At 57.2% G+C, this 11,631-nt stretch overlaps 1 protein-coding gene across 5 annotated transcripts in view; it reads right to left on the bottom strand.

Moving 5' to 3' along the window:
* Positions 1-261: 261 nt before the first annotated feature.
* The window catches only part of Cxxc5 (CXXC finger protein 5), a 32,516-nt gene continuing 21,146 nt past the window's right edge, over positions 262-11,631 (bottom strand). For 3 of the 5 annotated variants that reach the window (XM_028886761.2, XM_028886763.2, XM_028886762.2), the window contains exons 2-3: positions 2,551-3,647; positions 262-1,292 (exon numbers count right to left, since the gene is read on the bottom strand). In XM_028886761.2, coding sequence (XP_028742594.1) covers positions 1,248-1,292; positions 2,551-3,489 — 984 coding nt within the window. In that variant the 5' untranslated portion in view covers positions 3,490-3,647 and the 3' untranslated portion in view covers positions 262-1,247. Of the gene's footprint in view, positions 1,293-2,529; positions 3,648-7,207; positions 7,916-11,631 lie in introns of those variants that run through there. The other 2 variants (XM_037197081.1, XM_037197082.1) reach the window with 2 other exon arrangements.

The following is an 11,631-nucleotide window of genomic DNA, read 5'->3' as shown; positions in this document are numbered from 1 at the left end:
AGCAGTATGATCCGAGGTAGATGACGCTCCTGGTGGTCTAGGTTCCAAAGCCTGGGATAGACCAGGCTTTTCCTATAGACGTGGTTCCGTGCTGTTTCCGGGATGGTCCCCGGGAGTCCAAAAGGCTTCTCCTTTCCAAGAAGACTCTCAACTCTAGCTACCCTCAAGGGTACCCTTCTCTCCAGACAGTCCCACACAACCCTCAGCCCAGCCACTGCCCCAAGCCAGCCCTCCAAAACCCAAGAGAAGAAGTCAGCAGTGTATCATGACACAAACATGCATTCAGTTTTATTCACAAAACAGCCTGGTCTCCTAAAACAATACAAACAGCATGTTTCCTCAGCAGGGAGCTGGCCACAGGCAGGGAGCCCCCCTGGGCACCCACCCCTACCAGTAGGTAGGGGACCACGCAGACAGAGCAGCCCTTCCTTCTGCTGCTCTGAGCAAGGCTGAAAAAGGAGGGCTTATTTTCTCTAGGGGACGTAGCCAGGATTGAGATGCGGGCTCCCCAGATCTCAGCGGATCAGCGAATGGAATTTTCATCTCCAAAATCCGTCACTTGTTGGGGTTGGGGGGGATCCCAGCCAGGGGGCGGCGGGTGCCACTTGGCCGGGCCTGGGCCAGGGCCTCCCAGTCCCAGTGGGCTCTGGCCTGTAGCTCTGCTCGTGTGGATGGATGGATACAGAGGGGCTTCTACACGGTGCCATCAACATTCTCTTTATGAACGTGAGTGGATTCTCCAGGCAAACTATGCACTATTTCATGGTTGGAAAGAATCAAAGGAAGTTTAAGGTGAGGGTGGAGTTAAAACTGTGCTAAATTACAGTAGTGCTTATTAGTAACTAGATTGCAAAAGGTTACAGAAAATTTACATTCTCTACACAAAACGGCATCTCCCGCACAGACAACATCGACAGTGACACAGGAAGGAGACTGATTGTCCATTCTTTGCCCAGGAACTCTCGGTACTTTATAGATTCGTCTTTACCTCTTTTGTTGTTCTTCTCCTGAAAAAGCAGTTAGATTTTTTTTTTTCCTTTTTCTTTTTATACTAGGGACGTGGAGATGTTAAAATGACAACAAAAAATATATATATATAAAAACAGGAATGAGATCTGTGAGAGAATATTTTTGGTTCTAAAGACGGGTGTATCCGTTTGTCTTCGCCCGAATCCCTTGCCGGAGACCACGCGAACAGTGACATTGCAGGGTGAGGGCAGCTTTGGGCAGCTTTGGGTTCCCGGCCGTCACTGAAACCACCGGAAGGCGGCTCCCGTCGGAAGCATCACCTTCTGGCGGGGCGGGAGACAAAAACAAGGAGAAAGTTCAGTCAGGGTCCCGGTGGACCTGGTGCAAGAAGCTCCCCGTGGCCGGCTCAGTGGCGGAGGGACGGGCCTGGAGAACGAACGGGCAGTTACCCCGAAGAGTTCCTGTTCATCCTGGCCAGGATAGGCCGGCCAAAGAAGGAGCCATGACCTGTGCTGGGCTACCTACCCAAGGGCCCAGAGCACCCAGAGGCCTCCTGAGCCACTGCACCCAGGAGCCTTCCTTCCGGACCCTTTCCCTTGGCCCAGAGCACCAGGTGAGGGCCACGGCTGCGTTCTGTCCAGGGAGTGTGAGCACTGCTGTGGGCCTGCACTGGGCTAGACTGTGTGGAACTGTGACGGGGAGGGTGAGCGATATCTGGCGTCCAGTAAGCAGACGAGGATGCCTAGGATGAGGGGCAGGCGTACACGCGGGGTCCACACCGGAGTGGATAGGTAAGCAAGACACACGAGGGGTGGTGGTCAGAAAGGTGGCCCAAGGCCGTGGCTAGGATACCACCCATTTCCCAACCGTTGTGGAATCAAGCCTACTTCCAAGAGGGGTGGTGGGCACGAGTGGCAGGGACAGCAAACTGCAAAGCGGCTTCTGAACCCAGCTGGTTTGCCACATCTGGGGACAGGGACAGGCTCGGCTACGCGGGTCGAGAGCGCCCTGCAGTCATGCCAGCCTCAGAGTTATGAACGAGAGCCGGGCTGCCCCTCCCCACCTCCAGGCAGGGCAGCCAGCACAGCAACCCCTCTATTTTGGGTTGCCTGGCGTTATATGTGTGGAGGGTAGGGGAACACACGACTCTGGGGGACAAGTTGTGGGCTACTCTAGGCCACAGGGTCCACAGACAGAAAGAACCTTTCAGATGGGGCTAGGGACACAATCAGTCTTAGGTTACCGCTTTCGGACATGTCTACGAGACAGAAACTTGGTACCTATGTGGAAACACCTGACCCAGGCCCTAGGAGGGGCATCCGAGTCCCAGGGCCTGCCTCACTGGGAATGCCAGGCCCCTACCTGCAAACCATGGCTTGCTGGCCTCTCAGGATGTGGCTGACTTTTAGGGCAGGGAACGGGTACCTTGCAGCCAGACCTCCTCCAGGCCCTAGGACTGGCTGGGTATCCCCCACACTTGGCAGGCAGGAAAGGTGGGCTCCAGGACTCGGGGGGGTTAGGTTTGGACTGCCAGACAAATGGGAGCGCCCTCACACACACCTCCCTCTACGGCGCTGTTACCTCCAGAGCAGCGGAAGGCTTCTTTTTGAGTTCCTCACACTTTCTGAATTTGCAAATCTGATGGCCAGTCTTTCGGTTCCTACAACTGCTGCACTGCTCGCAGTTGATGCGCCGCCGGCAGGGCGCACACATGCCGCAGCGTTTCCGCTTCTTCTTGCCTGAGCTGATGGCGGACGCCAGCTCTCCCTGCATGGGGTACTCGGCCAGGCCGGCCATGTGCAGAGCGCTCTCGGCCAGGAACACACCGGCTGGGGTCATGATGAAGAGGCCCGGGTTGATGGGGAAGGCGCCCAGGTAGGGGAAGTCGGACTGGCCGTTGAGGGCTTCGGCACCGGCCACGGCCTCCATGTCGGGCAGGCCGGCGCCCGCCTCGCTCATCAGCGGCAGGTGTTCCTGCACCACCCGCTTCAGCATCTCCGTGGACTGTGCGAACTGCTGCAGCGTGAGCTGTCCCTCGGCGGCCAGCTCTGTGGCCCGCTCCGCCTTGCTCAGCAGGCTGGCCACAGCACCACTTTTGTGCTTTGAGGTAGGGTTGCTCTTGTCCACGGCCATGGCCGCGGCCAGGTCGTGACCATTGGCCAACAGGGCGGCGGCGGCGGCGGCGGCCGCCTTGTCGGCAGACTCCCCCCCCAGCATGCTTCCGCTGCCGCCACTGCTACCAAAGGAAGAGTAGTGGGAGAGCGGGCGGGACCGGCGCAGGCTCTTGTTGAGGGGTTCGCTGATGATGCCACTCTTGTTCCGGCGCTCAGGGGGTGGGGCATCATCGGCCACGGAGGCTGGCGCGGCCGCTGCGGCCACGGTGGTACTTTTGTCTGTTCCTCCTGCCTTTGGGCCACTGCTGCTATTGCTGCTGCTGCTGCTGCTGCTGCTGCTGCTGCCGCCGCCGCCGCCGCCGCCGCCGCCGCCGGTGTCCTGGGAGCCGCCGCCGAGGCTCGACATGATGGGGCCGAGGCCCAGACCCCACTGCTGGGAGAGCCTGCAAACTGCTGGGGCCTCACAGATGAGCGTGGAGCCCTTGCTGCCCACAAGAGAGATGCCTGGTGGGCCTCGGTCAGGGCAGGCACATGGTCAGGTGTCCACGTGGAAACGTCTTTACTCTGTTGGGAAAGGTGGGGACAAGGTCAGTCAACCCTCCTCCTTCGGTACCACCACCCGTATCGCCATGGTAACAACCAGACGCCTGATAAGGCATGAAGTGCCAAGCCTATCTTGGTGAGGAATGTATTTGGACCATCTCACTTAAGATTCAGCAGAACCTTAGGAAGTGGTAGGTGGTAATCCTCTATTTCATAGCCAGGGAGAACAAGGCTTATGAGCGTCACTAGCTCACGGACACAAATCTGCCCTGTGATGAGCTAGAAGACCTACCAGTGAAGGGAAGTGTCCTTGGTGGGGTAGGAGATCTGGAGGGGCTAACTAACTCTGGAGGATTAATGACCTCCACTTTCTCTGGTCCCTACCAAAGAGAGGAGTAAAGATGTAGACCACAACACCCAAACAGCTGGCCCCGGATACTCGTGTGGAGGTTGCAGTCAAAGGATTCAGGATGCTCTGTTGAATCCAAGGTCTGATGGGGTACAGCACCCTCATTTTAAGGACCATCTACCCTTCTACAAAGGAAAGGGGGGGTCCACGGGGCCTGAGGTGCTCTCCTGCAAGAGTGGGGAGACATGCAGTATATTCCACACTCTTCCTCCTCTGTTCCCAAACCATAGTCATCATCCCAGCCCGGCTCTGGTGTGGGTCTCTGCTGTGCCCTGGCCTGGCTTCCAAGTGGAGGGCGGGCACAGGTCTGACAAGGGGTGCAGAGTAGAGGTCCCAGAGAAGACCCAGAGGGCTGGGATGGAGTAGGTGGAGGCAAGCAAGACCCGTCTTCCGGCCACCTTCACAGTTCTGAGGCCCGGGGCCTTTCCCAGGGCATGTGAGTGGCCAACCCCCTTGTCAAAGGTCCAGATGGAGCGGGGTGGCGGTTTCCTCATCAGGCTTGGCTCTCTAGCATCCCATCCCCGTAGGCCTGCTTGAGTCTCGCAGCCCCAAGTAGGAGTGAGAGCCCAAGGCCCAACCCCCGAGCAGCTGGTGGCTCAGGGGCAGCTGCACATCTGGCGAACCCCACCCTGCCCTGGGCTTCAGTGTTGGGAACACATCAGATCGTTGTCCCCGGACAACCCCATCACACCCACCCGGCTGCCCTGGATCTTCAGCCTGTGCCAGGTCATGGAGTCCAACCCTCTGCACTTACAGAAGGGTAAACCTGTACCCTACAGGCCCTCTGCTCCAGGTCTGCCCACAGGAGGAGTGGCCAGTGTACCCAACTGAAACGCTCCAGGAGAGGCAACCTGAAGGCGCACCCCATAAGCTGTTCTTCCGCGGTTCTCCACAGATCCGAGTCCACCCGGGGCACCTAGCTGAGGAAGATTCAAGCATGTTGGAACCCACTTGGACAATCCTAGGAAGGCCTGGTCCGAGGTCAGGCCCGTAAGAGGAAGAGGACCATCTACCTGAGGATTTTGTGCTATCTCACCTCACCTGCAAGGGGCCAGCCTAGATGACCTTTCCAGACCTTAGAGACCAGCGATCCCTCTTTGGCACTAGTGACCCTGGGTGTGCGGGGTGGGGGTGTGCGGGGTGGGGGCGGGGATGTGTGTGTGCTGACAGACAAGAGTCAGAAAGCACCAAGTCACCTCTTCTCGTTCTTGAGTTCAACTTCCTCGCCCGGGGCCCCAACCCAGCAGCAGCCCCCGACGACTACAGAGACAGGGAAGGAGGAAGCTGGAGCGACAGGAGCAAAAGCCCATGTGTCCCCCGCCTCTAAGGCCTGCTGGCTGGTGGCAGAAATCGATAGCCGCATTAACGCCGCTCTTGCTTGCTCAAGCCCTCCCTCCCTCCGCCGGCTCCAGGAGCTGCGTGCATGGCGCTGCGTGCAGGGCCGGCAGGTCAATTAGAAGTCAGCTCCCTTCCACACAGCCAGCAGCCCGGTTCAGGGCCCGCACTTCCTTGCTCAGGCGGAGCTCCTGCTTTGTCCCCCGGCCCCAGCCTTTACATGTTGGGAACAGGCCTCGTGTTCTATTCATCTCTGGTCCCCTCCTAGAATTTTTCTCATCTCTCACTCCGGCTCTCCCAGGGACCACCTGCTCTCACAGTCCCTCAGGTCCTAAGGCGCACTGAGCTTGGGACAGAGAACGTGATATGTCACCGAACAGGTGCCGCAGGCAGAGCGCTGTGGCTTGTCAGCCCTGGAAACGGCAGGTGGGGGAGGTACAGGCGGGGACTGGCCACAGGGGCAACAGTCCTCAAACTCAAGACAGCAGATATGCAAAACTGCTCTTCATGGCCTAGTCCCCAGGCTTCTTCCAAACTGCCATTGTGGCTGGTGTCACCCCCTTCAGACCCAGGGAAAGGCTGACGCCCTCCCTGGTCCCTAAGGACCTCCTGACCACAGGCCCCACCTAACCTGCTCACAGGAGGAGAGAACAGAGAGGTGACATTTTCCTACCCCCCCCTTTACAGCAGGGCACACAGCAACCCCTCCCAAGCCAGGAAGGGCCTGGCGATACCCGGGCAGCAGGGGAAGAGCCGGGGCTGCGTTGAAGCGGAGCGGGAATGAGCGGGAGGGAAAGCTGGCGGGCAGGCAGGCGGCAGCGGCGGGCGCATCCATCATCCGCCCTGCCAGGAACGCATCCAGCCCCCAAAAAGAAATACTGCGTCTGAGGAGGGACAACAAAGAGATCCGTTTCATCAGCAATGCGGAGCCAGCGCCCCGCCGTCCTGCCAGCCGCGGTCAGCCCACAAAGGACCCCTTTGTCCAGGCAGGAGCCCGGCAGGCAGGCCTGGAGCTGGGACCGGGGGCTGACGGGTGGGGACAGAGCCTAGGGGTGAAGGAACTAGTCCCCAAGAGCTGGGGGCTGAGGGGGAGACAGGTGGTTAAGGGCAGAGAATGTTGACAGCAGAACTCAGGAATGGATCGCAGACAAGACCTGGTGGGATGGAGCGGTCCTGGTTAGAGGTCAGAGGGCTGCACTGGGGGTCAGAGACGAACCACGGAGCCAAGCTGGACACATCCACAGAGGGAGGAGCCGAGGAGGGAGAACCAGGGACACCTGATGAGATGATGTCTAACCTAAGGTCGGGGAGAATAGACGGGAGGAGGGCTGGGGACAGAGTTCTTGCCCCAAGGACTGAGGACCCAGATCCTGGCCATCGTAGCCCACAGAGGTTGAGACCGTGGCTGTTTGAAAGAGGGGAAAAGCAGAGACGAGACCACTTGCTAGCAGTGGGGGCTGCTCCCACTTCTACCCTCTGAAGGCACAGACCTTGTTCTCTTTAAGCCAGCACCCCAAGTAACGTCTAACTAGGAACCCCTTGCTTGCCGCTCACGTTAACTAAGCATCTACTGTGTTGTGGTGTTTGCTGCTTCAGATGTTAAGGCAGTAACCAAGAGACAGGAACTTTTAACCCGTTTCAGAGACGAAGAGAACAAGGTTCACAAAAGTTCAAGCTGGGAGCCTCATGTCAACAGCTAGTGCCCAGCGGTGGTGGAACTTGAACCCAGAGCTCTGTGTCGGTCACCTGCTCCAAGACCGCCTTTGTGCAATTAACAGAACAGCCCAAGGCCAAGTGGCCCAGTTATTCCTACTGCCCCCTCCCACCAAATTGTTACCGTGCCTGTCACCTCTTCGTGGTCAGGGGTGAGCTGTCACGGGGGCCCCCAGGGGAGTGCCCCACCTGGAGGCTCAGAGATACACATGCAGGAACTCAGAATGCTAGGCCAGTGACATCATAATGCCAGCTGCCAATGAGGTCACCGGAGGTGGTGGCGTGGCCTCACCCCACCCTCCCTTGGCCCCAGAAGAGCCTGACTGCATGGGGGAGGAGTTTACATCTTGGGAGGGGCGGATGCTCTGTGTTCCTAGGAGGGCTGCAGTTAGATCTTCCCAATGTTTGCTGGCACACCCCCCCTTCCCTACTTATCCCAATGGAGGCCCAGTGCCCTGTGCCACCGTGGAGGGAGGGGCAAGGAGGACCCAGACACTGACCCTTCCTGGTGGTGGCTAAAGAATTCAGTATGAACAGTGACCTGGAAGGAGACTGGGTAACCTAAAGGGCTGCTGGGAGGAACAGGCTGCCGCCTAAAGAGCTAAGGACAGAGACAGTTACCAGAGGTCACACGGCTCAAAGCCTTAGGAAGAACTGGTTGAAAGCGGGTGTCAGGTACGGCTATGAGCTTTTGCAGGGTCCCAGCTGGACAGAGCCTTGAGGTCAAGGGCAGGACTTTTACAGTATAATTCAATGGTTTTCCCCCCCTGGGGAGGGGGGGGCGCTCCAAGAACCCCAGCCTCCTGGTTGCTGGGGTTACAGGTGTTAGCCGTCATTCCTGTCATTGGTTCGATGATTTTTTTTTTTTTATTTTATTTTTGGTTTTTCGAAACAGGGTTTCTCTATGCAGTTTTGCGCCGTTCCTGGAACTCGCTTTGGAGACCAGGCTGGCCTCGAACTCACAGAGATCCGCCTGGCTCTGCCTCCCGAGTGCTGGGACTAAAGGCATGCGCCAGCACCGCCCGGCGTCGATGATTTTTTTTTTTTAAAGTGCATTTTTAGAACTATGCAAGCATCATCCTGCCTGGGGGCAGGTTCCCCGGGGTGTCATGCAGAGGCAGGCGGATCTCTGTGAGTTCGAGGCCAGCCTGGGCTACAGAGTGAGTTCCAGGACCTTCTAGACCTATCCTGCCTGTGTAAGGAGGAAGGCCTCCTTCACTAACCCCAGGGCTCTGGCCAAGCAGAATTCAGCATGGCTTAGTTGGGCTAGCTCTACAGAGTCCACACACTGGCTTAGGACCCCTTCTGCCTACTTGGGGTACAGAGGGGAGCAATGCTGATGAGCAGTATAAGGAGGTCAGACGGACAGACAGATGATGTTGGCAGGGAGCCCAGACCACAGGTTCCGGTGACTGAACAAAGCTGACCCACTGATACCGAGGAGGTGGGTTCTGTCTCTGGGTCCCATAATTCAGTCTGGGAAGTTTCCAGAGGTTGGGAGCCCTCTTGGACCCAAGAGATACAAGTGCAGCGACGGCCTGAGGCCAGGGCACACACCCAGTATGGAGGGACAGACCTGTACAGTCACTGCAACCACCCAAGCACCTAGCAATTGGCTGGGGTGAGACATGCCCTGGACACCACTGGGGGATCTTTACGATAACATTCCAAGACAGGTCCCCCCCAAAAAAAGGAGTGGGGTGTGGTGGTGGTGCAGGCCTTTAATCCCAGCACTTGAGTGAGAGGCAGGTGGATCTCTAGGAATTTGGGACCAGCCTGGTCTATATGGAGCTGCAGGACAGCCAAGGCTACAAAGTGAGACCCTGTCGTCACCGTCCCCCTCACCCCCAAACGAACAAAACGACCCCGGGACTGTGGCAGTCATACTTGTGACTCCATACCCTCCCTCTGACTTGAACCTTCTGCTCCAGATACACAAAACTTTGAACCAAAAAACAACATGGGCCTCTGTTCTTCCCCACAGAATTTCCTAAACTGTCCCCGAGTATCTTCTTAGACTGGCACACTGAGGCCCTGGTCAGAGGCGTGCTTTCACCTGGGTTCCAGGCGGTGAGCTGCAGGGCCTGACGCCCTGTCAAAGGCTCCCTCTCCCGACACCTCCCCTGAGCTAGGTTCTTTCCCCAAAGGCAGCAAAGGCCCAGGAATGCCCTTCCTCATTTTTTTTTTTTTTTTTTTGGTTTTTCGAGACAGGGTTTCTCTGCGTAGTTTTGCGCCTTTCCTGGAGCTCACTTGGTAGCCCAGGCTGGCCTCGAACTCACAGAGATCCGCCTGGCTCTGCCTCCCGAGTGCTGGGATTAAAGGCGTGCGCCACCACCGCCCGGCCTTCCCTTCCTCATTTTGTGACCTCAACACATGACCTCTGAGCCCTTTTCTGTCATCTGGGACCCTGTGGATACAGCTAACAGGGGCATAGCCCATATACTACTCCTCATAGACACCCTCTGAGGATGTCCTGTATTGCCCTGCTCAGAGTAGGCAGAATGGTCAGTTGGCTAGGATGGACAGATGATACTCTCCCCTGGGGTGTCCCTGGATCTTGAACTAAATGCTTCCCAGAGTGATGCCTGCTGTTTAAGCAGACACCCACCTGAGACTGTAGCCCACATCCCTGCCTAGCCCCTCTACCCTGATGGGTCTCGTCACAGGACAGGACGGGAAAGCTAGCTCAGAGACACCAGAGTCAAGGAGCTAGAGGGGGCAAACTGTCTGTCTGTAACAGAGTAAAGGTATGCACTGGAGTCTTGAAAGTCTGAGTTGTGGCTCTGACCTGGTCTTCCCTCACCATGAACTTTGAGATAGCCCTTCCCCAAAGTCTGAGTTGTGGCTCTGACCTGGTCTTCCCTCACCATGAACTTTGAAATAGCCCTTCCCCTACATCAAGCATCAGTAAAAATAGGAAATATAGCCGGGCGGTGGTGGCACACGCCTTTAATCCCAGCACTCGGGAGGCAGAGGCAGGCAGATCTCTGTGAGTTCGAGGCCAGCCTGGTCTACAGAGCGAGTTCCAGGAAAAAGCACCAAAGCTACAGAGAAACCCTGTCTTGGGGGGAAAAAAGGAAATATTGTTTAAAGCCCCCCCCCAGATTATTGTATTTTGTATGTATGTATGTATGAGTACCTACATATAAATGTATGCACTAAGTACATCTCTGGTGACCAAGGAGACCAGAAGATGGTGTCAGCAGAAGCCCTGGAACAGGAGTTATAGCATGTTTTGAGCTGCCATGGAGGTGCTAGGATCCAAATCCCAGTCCTCTGTAAGAGCAGCTAGCAGTCTTAACCACTGAGCCATCTCTCCAGCCCTGGAGAAGAAGGTTCTTGATCATCACTCTAGACTGCAGGACCCATTCTCCTGGGCTTGAAGGAGAAGAAGTTAGATCGGAAGACTCCCCATCCAACTCCCCACGGAGGGTAGTGACCTAGTGGCTGGACAGGAGCCAGAGCTAGTCACAGGATTTGCAGGTAGGAAAGGTTCTGAGCAAGCCACAAGCGAATCTGGCTTAGGGGGGCAAGGAGACACATGGTGTCCTCTAGCTCTGGTCATCTAAGGGGACAGGACAGCAAGTCAGGCACTGGGCTAAGCATTTTTCTTGTACTTTGTTTTTTGCTGTTGCTGTTCTGAGACAGGGTCTCTCCTCTAGCTGAAGAGATCTGCCTGCCTCTGCTTCCCAAGTACTGGGATAAAAGGCATGGGCCACCACACCCAGCCCTTGGAGTTTATTACTGGAGTCTCACGACACGACACGCTTTTAGCTAAAACGATGTGAAGTCATCAGCCTAGGGTCACAAGGTCAGTAGGTGGCAGAGTCAGGGTTTGAACCTGTGTGACTCCAGGGCTTGGCGTTCCAACCTTGGCTGAGGGCTCCAAGGCACATGGAGACTTGGAAGAGAAAGCTCAGTTTCCCCAAGGGTCTTTCTGGTGGTTTTCAGGCTCGAGGCACATCCCAGCAGGCACTACTGCCAGAGAGTCTCCAACTATACCCCGAGCCCAGGCAAAGACCAGGTAAGGGGCTAAGGGTGCGCCGGCCGGCCGGGCCTGGCTGGGCAAGAGCTCCGGGCATTCCAGCGGCCTCCGCAGGAAGCAGAGCGGGGACGGAAACCGGCTCTCGCTGCCTCCCCCAGAATCCTGTGGGCAGCCCAGTCAGGCTGCACAGAGGCCTTCTTTGTGCCGGGCCCCAACCCGCCACCCGGCTGGCCCAGGGTTTTGAGTTTCCTGGGGGGCGGGGGGGGGGTTTGTCCAGCCACCACTAAGCCTCCAGCTTCTCCCCCTCCCAGGGACAACCACAGCAGTTCACAGCTGGAGGAGGAAGTGAGTGGATGGCTGTGGCTACCCCAGAAACTCTAGGGGATCTGGAAGAGGCCCACGTCCCAGTCACACCCCACACCCCCATATTTACATACCCTAAACCAGAAGCTGTGGCACCTAAGCAGTCACATTCCCCACCCACCCCTCCTGCGGGAAGCCTGTCATGACCCACCTGGAACCACCCCCACCCGACTCCACCAGGGTGCTCTAGGGCCAGGTGG

This window comes from Peromyscus leucopus, chromosome 19, assembly GCF_004664715.2.
Source record: "Peromyscus leucopus breed LL Stock chromosome 19, UCI_PerLeu_2.1, whole genome shotgun sequence".
Lineage (NCBI taxonomy): Eukaryota > Metazoa > Chordata > Mammalia > Rodentia > Cricetidae > Peromyscus > Peromyscus leucopus.
The sequence above is the reverse complement of the archived record's forward strand: the minus strand, read 5'-3'. Positions and strand labels throughout refer to the sequence as shown.